Source organism: Pelecanus crispus, chromosome 13, assembly GCF_030463565.1.
Source record: "Pelecanus crispus isolate bPelCri1 chromosome 13, bPelCri1.pri, whole genome shotgun sequence".
Taxonomy (NCBI): Eukaryota; Metazoa; Chordata; class Aves; order Pelecaniformes; family Pelecanidae; genus Pelecanus; species Pelecanus crispus.
Window position 1 is genome coordinate 6,875,567 of NC_134655.1, and position 22,307 is coordinate 6,897,873.

The following is a 22,307-nucleotide window of genomic DNA, read 5'->3' on the forward strand; positions in this document are numbered from 1 at the left end:
CTAAAGCTGGTCAAAGACGCAACCAGATGAAAGATGGTATTTTGAGTAAATATCTTCCTTTTTCCAATTTTCCAACTGCCTCAGAAAAAAAAAAGAAAAACCCAGAAGCCCCTAAAAGACTTTAAGAAAAGGAAAAATTCTTTCCTTTCTAACTATAAAGCTGCAAATCCTGTGCTGAAGGAACATTTTCACCCGTCTGTCCTCCCCTGCAGAAGTTCACGCCGCCCCTCCCAGCGCCTGCGTGCCCCCCCGGCGTCTGACACCTGCGAGAGGGGCCAGGCAGCAGCAGCAACCCAGGAGAAAGGATTTACACTCCAAAATAAGGTAAGGTCTGACAGATCTGCGCTGCCGCTAGAGTTCAGCGGCAGTAAACCATTTTCCCTCTCATTAAAGTGTTACTTTTAAAGAGATATTTAGGAAAAAGGCTTAAAAGCAAAGATTTAAACCAATTCAAAGCCCGTAACTGCAGTAACTCCCTATGCTCTGCAACTCCTATTTCATTCCTTTGATATTGCTCTCAAGAAGTCCGTCACACACATTTCCCTGGGATTTCAAGGGGATATTATTATCATTTTTTTCTTAAAAGCAACATTTTCACTGTTTCATCTAGGCCTTGGGACACATTAAAGCGTCTTTCATTATCACAGCCTTACTGCAGATATAAATAGAGCTGGCCTTTGCTTTGCCAATAGCGCTGGCTTTTTTCTTTATTTGAAGATGTTTATGTAGAAGTATAAGCCGCACACACTTCAGTGCAAGGGTGCAGGCAGCTCCCTTCCTCGTGCTGAGGAGTCACTTCACTTGGCCCGTTACTACCCGGTACCTAAATACACGTTGCTTCTGTAGCAACGTCTTAATTTTAAAAGAAGGCGCCAATTCCACCAGTCCACAATTTTAACGCCGTCCTTCATTCTAATTCTCCTAGTTTTGATATGCGGTCGGCTCCAGTACTGAAATGAAAAATCAAACCCACAGCGTGCCATAGCATCGAACAGGCTGGGCACGCGTTCCACGCAGCAGAAAGGAGGCAGGTTTACCTCTCAGTTGCGGTTATTTCTTCAATCCATTCAACAACAAGAACCCAGCACCCACAAACCTGGCTCCAGCTGAGCAGGACCAGATGCCTTGGTTTCACCTCCGCACATCCCAAACCGCCTAGAGATATATTGCAAAACCCAGCACATCTTGGACAACTCCTTGACATTGGTTAAATTTAGCTCTAAAATACCTTTGTGACTGAAGCCTTCTCCCATTGACCGAATTACTTTTCCCTCTCTGCAGACATCTGTCTCATGCTTCTGCTAAGTGACACTGCGTCACCTCCTTCCACTGCTGAGTAGCGGTGAAGCTATTGGATTTGAAAGAAACAGCATTTTTCCTCTATAGTTAATGTTACAGGGATGCCCTTTGCCCATTTTAGAACGTTTTGCCCTCTCTGCCACCTCCTCTGCAACCTGCAGGTCTTCTTCAAAATGCCCGCCTCCTGCATGCTGTTGGGATATTTTATTAAAATGATCAAAATGGTCCTTTGTTTCTTCTGACAGGCACCAGGAAATTATTTCCCAGCAGTCAAACTCAAAATGTTCTCTTACAGGTGATTATTGTTGATCATCCGGTCATGAGCCAAATTCACCCAAATCAATTTTACTTTTAATATTAAGTTATATATTCTCCCTTTTTTACCCTGTTTATATTTTTCGATTATACTGACATTAAATTTTTTACCTCTGTCTTCAAACCTAAGTGATAAACAAGCTTAAAAAAAAAAAAAAAGAGGGAGAAGAGAAAGAGAAAAGGTCCCCCCAGCTGGGCTATGAGGAAGAACACGAGAACGTTTCATGCTGGGCGATATCAGTGTAAGAAACGGAACGGGCATACTGGAGAGGGAGAAGACCCAGAAGGAAGCCAGTTATAGTACCTGGTCTCAGGGCTGGGTCCAGGCTACGTAAGCTTTAATATACTTTGAAGTAAGCCAGCACAAATTGAAATGCAGTAAATCCAACAGGGAAATGCAACAAATGGGAGCGAGACAAGTGCGAAGTGGACGGAGCACCCTGACCACAGCACGCACACAAAGGTAGGCAGAGACATCGATGAAGGACCTAAAGCAGCAGAGTTAACACACTCCTCTGCTACGCCGGTCCTATGACCACTTTATGGCTTTTTAACAAAGGAAATTTATAGCCCTAAATCAGACAGACGTTGCTGATACAAAACACAAAGGTCCGTACTAAAAACAGTGCAGGTATTTAATCTGAATAATACACGCTGCCTTTCTATAGACGCACGCCTCACTGATATGAACTCAGGTAGTTAAGTGTGAACCTTAGCTTCATTATCATCACTCATTGCTTTTCTTTCACGTGTGCAATTAGCTCTTCTACAGCAGCTAATGAATCCAGTAGCGTATGAACCATTAAAAAGCAAGTTACTAAACAGGAGTGAAAAAATGCCGGAAGACTGCCTCGGCACCACCGCGGTTGCCTGGCTTGGGGATCGCGTTGAGATCCATCGCTTTTAAGCAGTTGCTTTCTTGGACGTTCACTATGGCCAACTGCAACGGAGCGGCTACCACTGTCTTGGTCTTTCGATAAGGCTTTGAGTGACGCCCTTCTGCTGCCCCGCGGGCCTGGTGTCGCGTCACCCCTGCCACAGCTGCCTCTGGCAGGAGCGGGGGACCGCGGTCAGAGCCCCCAGCCCACTGCCAGCTCTGGAGCGCATGGAGGCTGCCCTAATGATGCTACATTAATAATGAGAACATGACAGATATTATTAGTAAGGTCCCGCTGCCTGAGATTTCCAAGCTCTTTACTGAGAAGGAAAAACCAGGTCTCATGAAGGCCAGAGGGCACCATTAGTCCCCCTTCCCAAGCGCGGACATGAAAGCAGAGATGTCATTTACTGAAGGTCATAGGGCGAAGTCTAACAGATCAATGTCACAGCTTTTAGCCACAGATAACTTGTGATGCCAGCAATTTACTTACCTACATGGACAGAAAAATCAATCCCATCATGACATGAACCTCTTGTTTTCATTACCTTCTCAGCAGAGGAAAGTAGGTCAGATGCCATGAGCATGCACAAGGCATTTCTCTTTTAGCAAGGGCAACCCCCAAATCTACCAAACTCTACCCACAGTTTATGAATTCGTGGGATGCCACAGATAAGCAAGGTTCAAGCATGCGTATGTAAACTAGTCTGCATATTTGTAGGAATACACAGATCTTTGATAACATACGCATAAATGGAAAAGAAAGGGCGAACTGGTGAATAGTAATACTTCAGAGTCAAGTTTGCGATGGCAGACATTGTCCTGTCGGTTTGTTGTTCAAATTAATAACGTTATAACTTCTGCTTTAGAAATGGCATTTCCCTTTCCTGGTTGGGGCAAATGAAGCCCAGAGAGCTGAAGGATCAGGCCCACAAGCCCCGGGGCTGCCCGCTTTCCTCTAGGATCCCCTCTGCCAAGATTCAGAGAAGCCCTGCACGGGGGCTGTGAGAGCCCTCTGAGCCCCCCGGCAGTATTCCTCCCCTGTCCGGAGCAGGGATGGGAGCGCAGCCCGTGGAGGAGGCGGCGGTGGGGAAGGAGGGTCAACGGCAGCGCTGCACGCGCAGCCAGCTGGGGAAGCACCTGCGAAAAACCCTCCAGGCTCCAGCAACACTACACTTTTTCCACACCCGACATACATAGGGGCCCGATTAAAAAAGAAACTTTGTCTTATAAAAATAATACAACATCGTAGGAGTTTTCTCTTGAGACTTTCTGCCTGTGTACCATGGTCACTCTGAACACGTGGGCTCTGGCAGCAGGCAGGTAAGGTGCCGTAGCTGCTTTAACAGACACCTGGAGTGAGCTCCGCTCATCCAGGCAGGCAAGCAAAGAGTCACTCCGGCTGTAACTAGACGTGGCCGACATGTCAGTAACAGTCTGAGTAGCAGAATGTAAATCAAGATTTTAAGCCGTCCTTCCCTGGCACAATATTGAACTTCAGACTACGCCTATATTCATCTCACTTCATTGCTGCCATCCATTCCGCCCCGTTGCAATACTTATTGGGAAATTCAAATGAAAGTCTTTACCAAGAGACGAGCTGTCTCAGTAAACCCTCTCGTGGTTCGTGGCCAGGGCCAGCGCTCGGCCCGAGGAAGCGCACCGCGAGGCTGCGCGGGGCAAGGACGGGCTGGGCGGCACTGCTGGGGATCGGTGCGGCTGTGCTCCGCAAGCCTGTCTGTCCGTCTGTCTGTCTGCCTGGGGAGCAGGAGGCAGCAGGCAAGGGAGCCGGCTGGAGGGAGGGATTACGTCAGCCTTCAGGCTAAGGGGCATCTTTCCAGCAGTGACATATTTAGCGGAGTAGTCGTGTCTGGGCAGCTGAGCAGCACACCAGCCCTGCTCCGGATTTGGCCCGTAATAAATTAACAGAGAACGGCGTTTCCAGCACACGATCTGAACACTGTCAGGTCTAATGAGTCTTCAGCTCCAGACAGAATAGGCCAATACGCAGGCAATGATGGAGAAATCCCAGTGGACTGCAAGAGGAGATGCTTCATATTCACATCATTAGAGTTTCTAAACCTTCATGTATTTTCTAATTATGCAAAAGTAACAGTAGCAGCGCTGTGAGTAATTTATCAGCACCCATGTATTTTAAATGAATCCCTAAGAAGCATGTATTAATGTGACACAGCAGCATTACGTAAAGTAGGAGAGACTTGAAAAACCAGGGTCCTCGCTGTCTTGAGCAATGTCATTACCATTATCATAGAGCTGCTCTCCAAAAAGTAGAGCATTCAAACAGCAAGTGGTTTTCCCCCGAGGCGCTCCCTGCTTGCCTCTGTGGTGCAGACACAGTTACGGCGTTAACCCACTGCTCGCCGCTGTGCCAGGCTCCACCGTGGGCTGCGTCCACCGGCGCTGCCAGACCCAAGGACACCGTCCACCTCTACAGCGCAGCCGGCAGCCCGGCGCTTACAGGGATCGACTTCTGAGCAGTACTGAGACACAGGTGAGCTGGAAAGCCTAAACCACAAACACAAGTAAGGCTGACAGACAAATGCCATTTGTTATTGAAGATAAAGGAGAGATTTAATCAAATATTTGTTATTAAGTGTGACTGAAAGCTTCGCTGAATCTTGGCTTGTCTACTGAAATTAGTAAAACGGTTCAGCCACTTTAACCCTGGTTCCATCCAAACGTTTCCTTTCCGAGGAGGGGGAGATGATGGATGAGCCGTTAATTTTAGTTCCCGTAAGGATACATTCTCCTCTCCAATCCATAGGCTTAAAGACATTAGATCACTTCATGGGAAACCATTTCTTTTGTAATTATGTCGCATTTGATTTCCTGCTGTCTCTAACACTGCCTGTTAGCCGTGTGGCACAAAGGAGGTTCAACAGATTGAGAGAACCCCCCCAGTAGACCATCCATCATTCACGCACTGGAGAGGCTGTGAGCTCTCTGCACACATACATTCACCTTTTAATATTTGTGCACACCCCCACCTATATCAAACAGGGAAGGGAGAGAGAATATACGGGTGAATAAGTTTTTCATACTTGCTGTGTTGAAAAACTGTTAAACCACAGTAATTTTTCTGATTAATTGCTGCCACGTTACCTATCAAAGATCTATACAGCTTGTATTGAAGCTATCACTTTTCTTTGGTGTTCTATTCTTTAAAGTCCATAAATACAATCGCACTTCAATATTTTTGTCAGGCATTTGTTATGATGACTGCGTTGTTTTGCTCAATGCCAAGAACACACAAAGCTTAAAACTGCTAATCATGGTTTTAGCCAAAGGCAAAAGCAAAGCATTTGTATGAATGCTGTGCTAGAAACAAGTCCTTCATCTTCACTAGCAAAATAAATTTTGAAATTAAAAATCAAAGAGCTTAACTACAGATGAAACACTTAGCACTGTGCGCACAGAGTTCACTATGGTGTTTTTAATAGGCTCTAATGATGATCTCAATATCATTTGATTGCACGGAATGCATAAAAATCGCACGGCAGCTATTGGTTCATAATTCAAGGCTTTTCCTTACCTAAACAGCTTGCTGGCAGAATTTATTTCCCTTACCTCTTGTCTTCACACAACCTTATCATCAGAGAAGAGCAATGAGCTCTTTATCTTATAACTGGGTGTAATATGCTAGTGCTTCAGAAGGCATTACAGTCATCATTTCTCCCTCTCTCCCTAATGGGCCTGGGATGGGCTGTGCTCCCGCCTGGCTGCCCGCCGCGGCACCAGCCCCGTCTGCCACAGCCTGCCCTTACCGAGGGCCACCCGGAGGGACGGTGGTGGGGCATCCTCTCCGCACGCGGCCGGCTGGGCTGGGATGGCGGCAGTTCCCTCTCTGGAGCCGGGAGGGACGCGCCGGTGCCAGGGGTGCCCCGGCAGCCCCACCTCCTACAGCCCGGTACAAAGCACCGCCTCAACACGGATGGAGGGCGGCTTTTTTTTTGGTTACCCCAAGCGCTTTTAGTGGAAGGCATTTCAAAATCTTTTTGATGGTTTAAGGAACGTTTTTTTAAATTTCCAAGGAATCTGGCGTCAATCTGTTCATTTGTTCTTTCACTGTTTTTTCAGATGAATGTTTATTTTCTGCTTTGGTGCGAATCTGTCTGGTGGTTTTTTTTCTTTTAACAAACATTTTCTATATTGGCTTTAGTTTTACCAACTAAAGTTGTACTTAAAGCTTTTTCCAAAAGATACCTCACCAGTCCCCTTACCATATTTACATGCTTTTCCTGGAACCTGTTTCCATGTCAAAGCACCCTTCCTCAGCACGGGCGACCAGAGCCGCAGACAGAAATGCAAAGCCTTTTGCCAGGGCATCTTGTGCTTTTCTATCTGCTCTTGCTGAACCATTCAGACTTGATGAAACCAAGAAGAGAAAAAAAGGGGGACCATCTTAGGGGCCATCCTTAACATGACTTCCTGTGTCCTAAAAACTGTAGTTTTGTATCATATTTTATGTATAGATGAAGTCCAAAAAGGCCTCACATCTGAACCTGGTTTGGAAAGAACCACTTTGTGAGAAAACTGATGAAGAGGATTTTCAAGCGCTGAATGTGCCCACAAAGCCGTAAAAGAGCAGTATCGCCTTCTCGCAAAACATTAAAGGCAAAATACTATTGAAGTGTCTGGGCAGGCTATCCAAGTGCGATGAGAAGTGAAGCCTTCACACAGGAGGCACAAGGAAAGCGTGTGCAGACTCCTCGGTCTCCTCAAGTCAGCTGTCACTCCCAAGTGTCCTGAAGTAATGGAGACTTTAGCCTTAGCAGTGAATTTCATACCGTGTTGCAAAAAATTCCTAAAAATAATATCTGAAGTATGTAGCTGTGCTTGAAGGCTGTCAGCCTGTTTGACTCCTCCAGGCACTGAGCCTGAAGTCTTTATGGACAGCAGAAGTAATGTCAGTGGCAAACTCTCTACCCAATACTTATGAATGTCAGTGCCAGGTAGGAGTAACCAACTGTAAGAGCAGGAACCATCATGTCCAAAGGATCTTTGGCCTTTCTACTGAAACTACTAACAGGCCTGGCAATTAGTGCCTTTTCCAGGAGAAAAAATTAGGAACTGACTTCAGAGCAGCAAGTCATTTCATCCGAGGCACAGGGGAGCCATTGGATAGCAGAATCGTTTTGTCAAGGACATCCTTGAAACCATTACTGAGAAAAATATAAAGTTCTACAATAGAGTATCAGTCCTTTGAGGCCGCCTTTTTCCTTAGTTTTAGTTAACAGTGATTAACTACATTGGTAACAGTCTGATATGAGTCGCCTTCAATTTCCCACAAACGGGAGGAGGACCTTTTGCTACAAGATCTTGCTACATGTTACCTGCCTCAATATTTCAACCTGAAAAGACCTGTCGTATCAGACCAATTTCCAGGCCACCTTCTGAAATTTCAGGTTTTCAGTAAAGTGTACTAGCGGGTCAGCTGTGTTTGTCAATGATCAAACACGTACTTTGCAAGTTACTTTACAGAAGCCTCTTAACACTGGTATCTGCTATCAATTAAAAGAAACCACCATAAATTCAAGAGCAATTTCTATTTCTGAATGTCTAGAAACACGTTCTGCTTCTCCTGAAGCTTAAACACAGCCAAGTTTACATAAGAATTACTAATCGGTTGTAAAGGTCATGCCTTTTGAATATATGCATACTGAGGTGTGAAACCTATGAGACTGTGGTATTATACTTAGGCTCAGTGCTGAATTTGGATTAAATGGTTTTGTATTGATTTGATGAGCTGCTCAGCTATGCTGAAGCTTTAATTGAATGTATTAGAAGATGTTAATTCTAATAGATACACCCTTAAAAGCAGTAGCTTAGTGATTTGAAATTGCTTTCTAGTACAGGCCTTTGCCAGTTTTCAAGAAAGAGAAAGACATATTTTGGAGTCCTTAATCTGAGACTGTATGTTTAATAAATATCTAAGGAGAGGTTCTTTCTTTTCCTTTTCAATATGAATGGATGCCCTTTGAAAGCCAAAAGGGAATTGATGTAATCTACTGATTGCCACTTAAATGCCTTTATAAGCTAATTAGTGCAAAATACAAAATGTTTCTGAGCAGAAACAAGCAACAACCATGAAAATACAGGAAGGCTCATTTGGTTCTTAGATATACTGGGGGGACAAATGCCCTGATGCAGACAGTCACCAACAGGCGACGAGTGTGAATAGTGCCTGCTGTGAAACTGCTACAAAAAACAGGCTCTCTTCCCGTAACTGTGAGAGCAACGTCACGCTGACAGCAGTCATCGTGCACGCTTGAAACAGCAATGGTGTATCTAGCTTTAATCGACATAGCTGGGATAGCGTCTATCTGGGAGACATTGCGATGTTTAGGGAAACAACCAACACTATAAAATAGGTCACTAGCTGGAGTCTGCCCAGGTCTGAAGTGGCTGAAAGTCATTACCATCTGTTCTTCTGAAATGAGGTGCTGGTTTTGCTCCAGTTCCTACCACACTGTAAAAGAAACCTTCAAAAGTGTTCCTCGTTGGAAATGGGGTTGGCAGAAAGGAGCCCTGGACTGAAGGGAGCGCCTTCTAGCACATGCAGCAAGACGGTGGGTATCTGAAGCTCATTGATGTGTCGTCCCTCTATGATGCATTAGAAGGCAATTGTTCCTTGCTGTTGTCAGTCTGGCACCTTTCACTGGCCAACAGCAGCCACTAAGATCAATATCTGACTAATATCTTTGAGAAACATTTTAGCTTTACAGCTTTAGGAAGAGATATACCCATACAAGCTTCTTTATGGGATCTTGGAGAGACTGTCCTGCATCCCTGTGTGAAGTCATGGCCCAGCTACAAAGCCAAACTACTGTTCTTGGTGCCTCTACACATGTGCTGCCCTCCTGCTCACAGCCAGGTACCTTCTCCCACCTCTAGGGAAGATTTAGCTACCTCTCACATGCCACAGCCAGAGTGTGTGTGCATACGCACGGGCAATCAGCGTAAGGACGGACTGCACTAACGTGCTCGTGCAGCCATCCCCTCAGTTAGAAGCTTCCTTTCTCACTGGGTAGATGATCCTGACCCACTCAGCCAACTGTTGCTTGAATTGGTTAAATGCTGGTGGGGAATGGGTGGAGGAAGATATTCCCTTCACAGAGGGAATAAGCATCACACTGTACCCAGGAGACCTCATGGCTTTTTCTGACTCAGACCACTATTACTCCTACTGATGCTCTACTAGTAGCGAGAAAAGCGCTTACAGGGAGAAAAGTATCCCAAACCACAGAGCAGGCGCAGTCTGCGCAGCAGGCGCTCAGAAGCCAAGTGTCCTCTAAGAGTTATTTCAAGTTTCAGCCAACATTACCATCTTATTAAGTAGCTAATAAAGACTGCACAATGAAGTATTTATGTGAACATATGCATTTAATCTAAGGCAAAGCTTTTGCCCTTCTTAAATCAACTGAAGAAGACTCTAATTACAACAGTTTCATGGCTGCATCACTCTATTCAAATTAATTACTCTGCAAAAGTTAATACAACTGAAATTATGCTGTGTGCCTTGAGAACGCCGAGGAGAGAGAAGCACCACTTAGGGCCCATTCTCCTTCCCACTTGGCCCATCTGGATCACCCAGAGCAGACCTTACGCCCCGCTCCACCACAACCGGGCCTCTGCTCTTCTCCTTCCCCATCCAACTCCTCTCCCTGCCTGACGGAGCTGGCAGCTCCTGACAGATCATCCTCATTTACAGCCCCACTTTCTCCAGCACAAGGAGTCACAGCTCATCTAAAGACTATTAACAGCACAACAAAGTATTCACACATTAACTAGACTTTGTATCCTTTCACATGAAACACTCATTCCTTTGATCTCTCGGTGAGAAGGGATTCCCCTGTTATGTCAAACTATTAAGAAAATGAAGAAACACCCCCGTACAATCCCTCTTTCTGTATTAACTGTAACAAGATATTCAAAAGAAGATTTTTCTTCCCCCTAAGAACAGTATAGTGACTGTAAACAGCAACAGTATTTCTAATCAAGTTGTGCTACTGCTTCTGACAGGTCCACTCAACTCATTTTTGCTGTGCAGATCATACTGCCTCAGGCTGATAATTAAACAGAATACAAATTTTTACACACTCATGTCACCCTTATGAGGTCAGTATTTCTCTTACAGGATGTTAATAAAAACAGAAGCCATTGTGACGTACCAGCCACCACAGTTAATTAAGAACTACTGAGTATCTATTTTTACATAAAGACATTATAAATAAAGCAGAGTACAAAAGCTTCATAAAATACCTTGGCATTCACTTCCAGCTTTACATCAGATTTGTGATGTGTGTGGTTGTGTGTTGAAATTTTAAGCAAATTCAAGGAGCCATCAGTATTTAATCAGCCTACAGCAGCAAGGGTTTTTTTGTCTCCCTCCTCCCTCACACTTGCACCTGGCCAGTATGCGTGAAAGGCAATAATTAGTCCTGCGGCACTGACCACTTTTCTATACAAAAAAATGTTGGTTTGAATGGCATCTGATTGGCACTGCTGAGAGAGAACCAAGAGCTCCCTGAAAGGGCTAAGCATTTCAGTTTGCCCTTGGAAAGGCCAGAAATAAGAGCTTTTCAGGTTGCAACATTTTTAGACACATAAAAGTGGTCTGAGGTCATACTTAGAGTTTTTAATGACCCTCACCAAACTCTCTGCAGTTCAGCTTGTGGCTTGGCAAGTGGAGAAAGAAAGGATGATCTTAAATAGAAGCGTATGCTCCCCCCTACCCCCAAATATTGCAAACCCAGCATTTTCCTAACCAAGGTGAATACACACCAGTGTTCTGGGGTACAAATGTTTCACCCCTGACTGCGTGATACAGCCACAGCCAGATGCTGGCGAGCAATGAAAACAGAGCAACAACAATTGCAGCAATCAATGCACCATGTAGGCCACACACGCCTCCCACCCCCGTTCTCATTCTGGCAAGAGAACACTGATGTTGGATGGCATTAATGGCTGCCAGCTGGGCAAACAGAGCAAGTAGGTCAAGAGCATCACTCCTTCAAGAGTTTTCTTTGCTAAATATTGTGCTAACAACTGCATTATTGCTCATCAGACCAAGGTTCTGAAACTGGCGTTAAAAAAACCCCTTCCCGTGACAGCAGAGGTCAGGTTTTCCATCTTGAGATGTTTCAGGTTGAGTAAAACCACTCATTTTTGATACAATGCCTTTTGATATTAAAATCTGCACTCAGGCCGGTCCTGATTGCACAAAGGAGCTTTCACCAGAACAGCTATTACAGTTGGGTAGAAACAAAGGACTGAAAAGCATGTATTAGGCACTCTGAGTTTAGAAAAGCTCTAATGGAGATTTAACAGACTTACTCTAAAGAATTCTTTGGTTGAGCCTGAATCCAAAGTGCCATAGGCTATTTCGGTTTGCTTAGCCAGATCCTCTGCGCTCTCTATGGGAGAAACCATCCTCTCCACCGTAAGGAAGGCAGCAAGATTAGCAGTGTAGGAAGAGATAATGATGAGAGTGAAGAACCACCAGACTCCTCCAACAATTCGCCCTGAGAGAGATCTATGGAAAAACACACATCATCAAATTGCGTTGAAGACATTCCTTGATTTTTTTTTTTTTTTTCATTGAAGAGAAGTTCATATGCACAACCCTTTTGTTCAGATCCAGGTATAAGAACAGGCGGACTGGGAGCCAGTTCCTGATAGCCCTCCTCAGGAGAGCAAACTCGGCGTGCACCTGGTCTTACCTAGTTAAACTCTCTCCAGTCTTTCAGTGAAAACAAGCACAGACAATTAAGAAATAATTCATGTGAGCCAACCCCATCGGAGGCTTGGAGAGGAACAAGCTCTCCTGACTTCCACACACCCTTTGCTGGAGAAGTCCTTTGCCAGAAGACCTCTGGCTTCTCTGCTCGCCCAGCCCTTCCCTGAGGCCGGATCTGCCTGCTGCGATATGCCAGCATCGTGGCTCTTTGGGGGCTGCCCAGCCTGGAGCACAGGGATGTACCTTTTACTGCATTGACTCTCAAGGTGTAAGATGTAGTAAACTGCAAAAAGGAATCCGAGCAAACATGCAAAGGAATGAAACAAAAATGATCCAGTATCCTTCTCTCATCACAACCTAGCAGGAATTACAGACTGAATCTGCATATTGAAGTGAGGAGAGGGGCTGGTTTGTTTTATGTTTTATGTTAATTAAAATTTGCATGTTGCGCTGTTCCAAGTCAAGCGTATTCATGCTTTATAACCACCAGAGCAACAGAAAAGCAGAAAAATATTTGTGTTCTGTTGCTGGTTTTGTTGTGTTTTTTGTTTCTTAAAAGGATACCGTAAGGACTGAAAAAAAGTCCTATTTGTAAACATGTAATTACAAAATGCCTAGTGTCAGGAGGTCTAGATCTGTCAGGAAGAGCTCTTGATGTTCTAAAGCAGTTGAACATCAGGCTCAAAAGATCTGTTTGGGGTTGAAGGAGGCCAGCACCGCGCTGCTTGGCTGGGTGGGGAATTTCACATGAGCCATGTACAGTGCTCATTCTTCAAACAGCATGTTGACCGGGAATCATTTCAGGAGCTGAGACAAAGCTATTTCATATGTTTTCCCTTAACTCTACTGATACCAGGAGGAAGAATCAATCCCAGATACATTAAATCCGTGGAACCTGGGTGCTGTAGTCCTCAGTTTGTGTGAAGGGAAGAAATAGAAAGCAAGAAAACTCTTACCTGTTTATTTGTTTCCTTCAAGCCCCTCAGTGCCATCCCCAGACAGTGGGTACAAGTTGTCCTACCAACAGATGGGAGACAGGAAAAAAGCAAAAGTCTCGTGACGTGCCCCCACCCCACCCACACTGTGGGGTTAGCTGGTAAACTGCCTAGTCTTGGCCAGAGCCTGAGATTGCCCAAGCCATTAAAAAGATCTCGCTAATTTATTAAGAAAAAAAGAAAAAAAAAATCCATCCAACATTAAAGAACACACCAAAGGAAAAAAATCGCCAACACAATAAAAACAGAGAGCGCAATCTGGAATAGGTCAGAGGAATGTGGAGAAACAAACTAAGAGGTGAAGCCCTGCTATTCTCCACTCTCCTCTGCCCAAGAAACTGAAGCAGCAGCTCCCACCGAGAGGGCAGATGCAGGCTGGCTCCTATGGATTACAGCACGCATCACCTGCCAACGCAGTCAGCACCCCAGGGACTGCCGCAGCAAGTCCGTACCAATGTGCAAGGGGGTTCAGGTGGTTACAAAGCTTAAGGAAGCTTGAGGAGTGGTGTATCACCTCGCTGTCCATCAGGAAGCAATGACTTTCGAGGTGTGAACTCTTGAGAGACATCGTCATCACTCTGGCCTGCGTGTGCTTCTTCAGGGCAGGCACGCATCCGCCAGATCACCGACAAGCGGAGCGGGCTTCCCTGCCTTTCTTGAGGGCCTCCCAAGAGGATACAAAAGGCTTCCAAGTTTCAACCTGGGCTGTGCTGCAGCTGTGCTCACTAACAGAAGGCTACTGAGCAGCTGCAAAGGTAAGCTGCAGAAATATAAATCCAGAATGATGTAGTAAGTCAAGCAATCTCTCTGCCTTGTTCTAAATTCTTTGTAGGTATCAAGTGAGTATCTTGGGATTTTACAGATGGCTGAAGTCCTTTCTGGCCAGCTCCCTTACCAGTCAGGGTCTTGGCTTTAGCTGCTTTGTAAAACTTGATACCCTACACACCAAATCAGCCTCTTACACGGGCTGATGTAATTTTAGCCAACTACAAAGCAGTGCCTGCTGAACTCATTGCGTAAGGCTCCCTTTGGAGCCAGCAGAGAGAAAGAGAGGAGACAGACACCCTCAGAAAGAGATTTATCTCACTTTCTGTAGTGTGGGCTAAGTCTGAAGGTGCCCATCTGTCTCATGACTTTGGAGGGAACCAAGATGCCCAACTAAAACACAGCCTATTGCTTTTAGATGGCTATGTCAGGTGAAATTCATCTCCCTTTTGTTCATTGCTTCATGACATACTTTCCATCTTCAGAGAAGACCTGGAGTTGAATTCCTCTTTGCAGCGAGGTGGGCAGTTTCAGAGCCAGACTGAGCAGGAGTCTGGCTAGCAGGTACAGCAAATGAAACATCCACTTGCGTACAGACTAGCTTTATCTGAGGTTTCCAGGTTCCTGCGGCCCTCTTGCTTTACAGCAGGTCTTGAAATAGGAAGATGAAAAAAAGACTTGCTAGGGTGTTTAGATAAATTCAGTGGAACTATGGGGAACAAAATAGTATGTATTCATTCTCCCTGTAGTTTCCCACAGGAAATGTCCTTCTTGCATTGGTAGCTGCCCCTTCTGTTCGCACGACAGATGGGTTGAAGGGATGAAGATGTGCGGAAGACAAGCATTTCCCAAACCAGTGAAACCTCAGGCTCACACTGCTGTAACAATAAAAAGTCTGTGTCGAGCTGCATGCTCATACAGCATATTACACACAGAGAAAGGTAAAAATATCTTGTTCCAGACATCTTGCAACCTGCATGAACCAAGTCAGACAGATACAGGACAAAAAATGGAGCACAGGTGAGAGGCAGGGGAAGGTGGGCATGGCTGGATCCCTTGACAAAGGCGGCACCTCCCCGAGGGTCCTACATGCAAGAGAGGGGTCTTGCTAGAGGAGGACCAGAGCTGTTCTCAGTAGAGTTGAGGTCACTTGAAAGAAAACTGGATGTCACTACAGAGTTGTTTCTTCCAGAGTCTTCCAATGAGCACGAAAAGGAAGATTAAACAGCTGCTACTATGAAGCAGCCTGGGCTGACGTAGCTGTAATTGGTAGTAGCACAGGATGGGGCAAAAGAAAAACAAAACAAATCACAAAGCTGACACTGAAGGAAAGACAGAGAGACAGAGAGAGTCGAAGAACAAGAACAGGGACGAGCATGGCCTGGCAGCCTCTTTGTCCAAAGGACCCCAGTTCCCCCCAGTCCATCTGCTGATATGAAGACTCCTTATACCCACTGCAGGGGCTGGTGTAGAGGGATGCGGGAGAAAAAGGGTTAGTACATAAACACCGGGCTGGTAACAAGAGAATACTTGTACGGTTTGTGCTGTGAACCACAGAAATGTTTGTCCATTACTCAGATAATAATTATAGAAAAATCAATCACAGCTTTTAATACCAGCACCACTTTTTCTGATGAAGACATACCTATCCAAGTGTGGAGTGTTGTAATTTAAAAACAAACAACTAATGCTTTATACCAACATGTCGTTTTCCAAATTACCTCAATAAATAGATACTTTGCACAACATCATTTTAAAGTGAATTAACGTGTTAATAAATGACAGGAGTAACAAAGACCTGGAATAACAGAATTACAACTCAATTATCAAAACAAGGTCAGGCGGTGTTTTCAAAAGGAAGTAAACAGGAAGAGTGCATACCTTGAGAGGAAATTTAAAAGGAAGCATGGAGTCAAATGAGAGCAAATTAGTAACAAGAGAAAAACAAAATAATATTCAAATTCACATTCAGTTTCCAGGAGAATAATACATTCAAATAAAACCAAAGCTCATTTATTTATCAAGATAGCTTGAAGTTTGTTTCTACTCATGGCCATAACACATATTTGATTTCCTATAGTACACAGAAATAATAAGCTTCTCGCACTACTCAATTTTTAATTGGGCTCTTCTGATCGATACAAGACGGCTGTTATATTGACAAATAACCCTACCAACGACTTGTCTAGAGCCCCTCCGTACTCGAGCATACGTTACCCGGTACCCACCGAGCCGCCAGCTCAGCCCCTTGCTCACACGCCCGGCCAGCCCGCTACCTCTCCTGCCGGCCTCATGCGCCGGGCGGCCCTCGCCTCAGCTACTGAGACAGAACACGATAAATTACAGCATCTGAAGCGCTGACTTGAGATGCTTCCATCATAGGAACTGGCAGTGGGAGTTTCAGAACTATCTAGTTACCCAGCTCTCATTGCTATTTTGAAAGTCCCACAAAGTCGTTCCCATGGCCTTTAATAGGAGTCTCTTGGGTCTTCTGCTGTGAAAATAGAGATCTAGAAATACACCCTCTTAAATGACCAACCTCATGAGATAATTTTTAATGACGCCCCTGTCTTTTTCCATCAGCAATTAATTAATCTAGCCTCTTTGTTCCACAGGAATAAAGAGCAAAATGAAAATACATGCTCTCATAGAGATTTCAAAGATACTTTCGCTCAGAACAGTGTTACAAATTTGACTGTGTTTTCTCCTGATTCCATTTGGTGTACACATCTTACATTAAAGCAAGTTTAATAATCTACTTTTGATCCATCTAAAGTGAATTTTCAATGCTTTAGCTCGCTATGCAGAACACGCAGCAGTCTTTGATAGCAGAACAAAACTGCTGGAACAAATGTTGATTCCACCAAGGGATGCACTAACCCCCATCCTTTGGCTGCTATCTGATTCCATTTAGACGACTCCTATTAAATACAGAGAGGAGAGTATAGGGATATATCCTCTGGAATATCCACACAGCATACTCACCGAGGATAGATCTAACTAGTCATTAGATGTCACAGCTGTTCCGCACAAAGGCAGCTGAAAGAGCCTTTATCAGCAAGTACAAAAGTGATCTCTCCAGACTGCTTGTCGGCATCTCTCTACAAGTGCTGTATGCTCTCATGTAAGAAATTTATTCAGACAAAACTCACAATGGAAGAATGAAGCCCCTTTTAATGGCAACAAAATAGTATGAAACATTTATATAGTCAGTGTACTGTGAATGGCGTAACCTTACAAAGATACGGATTAAGAATGGAATACTTGGGAATAGTCCCTTCTACGGAAAAGAAATTTGACATTTAATCAACTTAGATCAGCATATCGGTCAAGGAACAGTGTTTCTGGAATTTAAACCAAGGTATTAAATTTTTCTTTTTTTCAGTAACAATGCACGTAACTGCCTGGAATCTGTTATCATGAAAGATAACAGAATAACTGGACAACGTCTTCAAATGAGGGCCATGTATTAATACCGAGCTAATAGCTTCTGATGGACAGATAAAATAAATAGGTTTACTGCTGTCTCTTTTATTTGTAGGTATTTCCAAGGCACTGATCATGGTAGTATTAAAAAAAAATAGAGTATGTTCCACTCGTTATATAAGGTAAATGGCTGAACATGTCAAAGAGTCACATGAGAGCTTAACAAAAATCCTATGCACTTCTATCTGACTGTCAATAAACAGACCTAGCGGAAACAGTGCAATGCCTGCAGCTTTCCATGTGATGTCCCAGTGCTTATTTCCCGGTCCTTTATATTGGGCACACACATGGTCAACAGCAATTTAAATGTTATCACTACTCATCACCTTTAACAGCAAGCAGAGAGGCAAAGTTTCAATACAGAATTTAGGAATAAAGCAGAAACACAGAATATACACAGGAGGAGAGGGCCAACAGCTGTAACCATACAGTGAGGCAGCACACCCAAACACTGATAACTCTGGGAAAACTAACGCATGGTCATATCCAGACAAAAATGTGTGCGTGTTTTACGCAGGATATGTATGCATCTGTCGATAAGTATGAAATTAATTGCTGCTATCAAAACTGTTAAAACATATGCGTGACTTGTATCAAATACCAACAGGCATACGCCAGTATCTCTGAAAGTCCTGGATTTCACTGCAATTATTAGGAGATGTGACTGTGCAATGACTGTGAACCTAAAGGACCATTATTACATTATAACAGGTAAAATCATGATCCTTTCCATGAAACTTCATAGAAGTTTCGGCACTTGCTTCAGTGAGGCTACTCAAGATCCCTACCAGGAAAACCTGCTAACTTTTCAGTGATTCAGGTATTGAAAAAGGTACACAAACATGGAGATCCACAAGGTGTATCTTGAATGTAAGTGCTTAGTTAGAAAAGATCTGTCTCTCTCGCTTTAATTAGCAACCTTGGTAAAGGGAAAAACTGCATCCTGTTTGTACTAAGCAGGTATTTTTAATAATTAGAATAGCTGTAAACTGGTTACTAAAATATTATCATACAAAATATAACTAGTGCTCCATCACTAAGAAACTAGATAATTTTACTGCTTATCACAGGCACATCACTGAAGTATTTCACCAGTATAAATGCAGAAACATTATATATATTATTCAAAAAACATTTGTGGTATGCATTGTTCAATTAGAGAGAACTTCATGATTCTCAGATGGTTTTCAAAATGCTTCTTTAGAGAAGAAATATAATTCTACAATAGTTAATAGCAGTGCTCTCTGTTAAATTGGAACTACTATCAAACATGTTTTACTACAGCCTTGTTCAGAAAGACTGTCATGTTCATGAGTAAGAAAAATCTTTATGGAAGCTGGCAATGCTTATTAGACCATATTGACTATGAACAGAGGGACAACAAATTAGACTGGACTGAAATAACAATACACATACAGGGTAGTACGCAATAAGTGTTAGAGGAGCACATATGGAGACCTGAGCATATGAAAGACGGTGGTAAGCAAATTAGCAAGAGATGAAAGGATGGTTCAAGAAGAACAAAACTAGAGAAATTCAGCACAAAAGAAAGTAAAAAGGCTAGCGGAAGCCATGACAGGAATGGAGGTGTTTTAAAGTGCTGTTGCATGTGATTTTTTAAAATAAACAATTCTTATTTTGCAAAGCAGAATATGTGATATGCACCAAGGAGATGACCGTAAAATGAGATATGCAGCAAAAACACGGTAGCCCTCCAAGCATTGCTGAAAACAGAAAACCCTATGCATTTTACAGCCTCAACATGGTGTATATAAGTTTGGCAGAAATGCATAAATGGCATTATAAAGCAATGCCACTCACTCCGGAGGTGAATGGTAGCAAGCATGGTGGCTTGATGATGATGCTTAGCATTGAATGAAATGTCAAAATAAAAAATTTGGAATTAAAAAGAAATTTGAAAGAGTAACATATATGCACCATGGCATCAGAAAATGACCATAAAATGCAAAAAGGTGATGGAGTGATATGGAACAAACCTTGGAGAAATATCGCATCCTTGCTGCATAAAGGCACCCAGGGAAAACCAAAGGCTGTTAAATATTCCAAACTCATTTGGAGGGTCGGGAGGATTCTGAGGGTCACGTGGTTCTTCACTGCTGTCTTCCAAGTGCCATTCGTAAGGGCTGAATCTGCTGACTAGGAAAAGAACTACGCTGACGCCAATGTAAGCAAAGACTATACACATCCAAATTTCGTAAGCCAAAGGATCCAGGAAAGAGAATACGCCCGGTTTAGATTTCTGAGGCTTCTTGATCATGATGGAGATGCCCAGGCTCATAAAGGGTTTGGAAAAGTCTATGACTTCTTCTCGCACCAGAGTTATGGTGAGGGGGGCAACAGCTATATCTGCTCTCTGAAAAGGGAAAACAAACCCAAGTTAGTTACAAAATAGCTGCAACATAATCACAATGTAGAGTCTCAGGCTAATGAATCAGATGATAAATTACACGAGTGAGTAGGAAACATTTTCTTTGCAGCCTATTGCAGTCACTGAAGTTAAGGACTACCTGATATTGATAGAAAATTATTAAGAAGAAAAATTACAATCAAATCTGTGCAAGGGCCTCATGACAGAGGCAGGTATGTACCAACATGTATTTATGTTTCTATTAAGTTAAAATGGATGAATAAACACTACCTAAACTGGACAGTGAGATGACAACTAAGCCGATGTCATTTTCTAGTAATGGTCTGTATCCATCCATCTGTTTTGAAGACTTTGGGCAAATTCTGTGTTTGTTATATTTTAATTTTCTCTTTTCCATTCTTTCAGCAAGTTCTCTTGCCTTACTGATCAGTCCAGGATCTTTAAAAGGAACCTAAGAGAAGTAACCAGTCACTGAATTTCAGCTGCATTTGCGCGCTACCACTCGTATACTCCTTTGAAACCTCACTGCAATAAGGGATAGAAGATGGTACAACAGTGGTGTGATAGCACCCAGAGAGCCCACCCTTTCCTTGGTCACTGAAGAACAATAATACAGATTTGGGAGTCCCTGAGAAGTAAATAGCCTGGGTTATCTGAGAAGAATGCAAAGTAGTATCTTTCAGTATACTGTATGCCATCCTATTTTACAGAACTTAGCTCTACAGATCTGTAACACAGACCAGGCTCTGGGGCTGTGTCATCTGGAAGCACAATCTCATGTCATTGCATCTGTCATTCACCAGCATGTTGGTATACCCCGAACCAATACCCTTCCCTTCAATCAATACAGCTTTAATGGATTCCATGGGAGGGTAAGAATGTTAAGCAAAAAGAATTACTTAGTTACCTGATTCAAAATAACATTCCAGACTAGATTTTCAACATATTTAATTGTGTCTGTATTTCTATGCCAGAAAGATTCAAGTCATGCTGTTTAGATAACCTAGCCTTGATTCAGCCAAGTACTCAAAGCAGTTGTCAGCATGTGCAACAGAAGGGATTAGAATGTTAAAAAAAAGCCCTTTTCATTTAGAAATTATTGTTATGAGAGTCTACATACACTTTTTTTAATCTTCCATTTTAGCACTGTAACTATTCATGTTATTGATACTTTTAAAGATGGCCTTTCATTGGTAATTAAGAATTTCAGAAAGAAAAAACTGATTCTTAGGGAATGTTTAACTTACCAGTACCTAAACCACTGTGAACCTTTTAAATCAGATTTTTGTTTCCCACTAGTAAGTATGTTTCTCTTTCTGGTGGAAAAATAAAACCTGATTAAGTAGAAGTCTGAATAAAAGTTAATAGGAAATGTTAATAAGAAGTGATTAAAATCTTGTGCCATAAAATAATTGAATATGCCTTTATGTAAATCTGATGCTGATGTATGTGACTTTTGTTACTACCTGATGTTCCTCCTCCTAGATAGCTGGTTCGGGTTTTGGTTTTTTTTTTTTTAAAGTTTAATAAGCAGAAATGGTGAAGGCTTCTCATAAGGTTCATCTCGGTATCACACGCCCTGTGCCAGCTGGTGCCTCAGTGGCAACGTGCAGCCATGCCCGAGGCACTGTCTTGGTGTTTGAAGGCTGAGGCTAATGGCAGACTTGGGCTGAGGACTGGCCCTCTACGGCTCTTCCCACCGCCAGCCTCCCACGGTGAAGTCCCCGTCTGCACGCATGACCTCTAGATTTGCTCCAGCCGCTCAGGAATATCTCTCAACAGTTTGTACTGGCATGTGCAACTACAAGGTATGTGTACAACTTCACTGCTTGGAATAATCAGAGAAACCATGCCTGCGCACGTAAGGAAGCCATTTGGAAACCACGGCCCTTGGTGCACCCTCTCACAGCCCTCCTCAGCCCCTGTAGACATTCGTGCGCACTAGGACATTGCCCTTCCCCTTGAGCAACCGCTTTCCTTGAGGAGAAAACCCTCACCTGATTTGTGGTCACTTACTGCAAAAATCTAGCTTAATTTGGCTTGAATATAAAAACTGAAAATGCCGGCTGCCTTTGGATGCCTGGATGTTTTTGCTGGCTTTGCAGATGAATGTGTTAATCACCTAAGTAACAGAGAGACTTGGGGGAACACGGGTAGAGTGTGGTAAAGGGACCAGGTGATGCCGGAACTCAATCGCTCATGAATTCCCCCAAAACATTTATTTGTCTTGTAGCTGCTGCTTGTTGAGCTACTGTTAAATATTAGATGTCTGCAGTCAGGAAGTATGAGATGCACACAGAATATCAGTTTTAAATGTAGTCAGAGTCCACGGCTGGCTGGAAGACTAAGCACTTTGACCATGGCTACTGTATTTCATGTTGAACTAATGAGGTACTTACAAATGAATCCTTATTAGAGCAA

At 43.5% G+C, this 22,307-nt stretch overlaps 1 protein-coding gene across 1 annotated transcript in view; it reads right to left on the reverse strand.

Moving 5' to 3' along the window:
- GRIA3 (glutamate ionotropic receptor AMPA type subunit 3) overlaps positions 1–22,307 on the reverse strand; it is a 156,739-nt gene that overhangs the window by 24,687 nt on the left and 109,745 nt on the right. Inside the window, exons 11-12 of the mRNA XM_075720585.1 lie at positions 19,495–19,871; positions 11,849–12,047 (exon numbers count right to left, since the gene is read on the reverse strand). Coding sequence (XP_075576700.1) covers positions 11,849–12,047; positions 19,495–19,871 — 576 coding nt within the window. The remainder of the gene's footprint in view (positions 1–11,848; positions 12,048–19,494; positions 19,872–22,307) is intronic.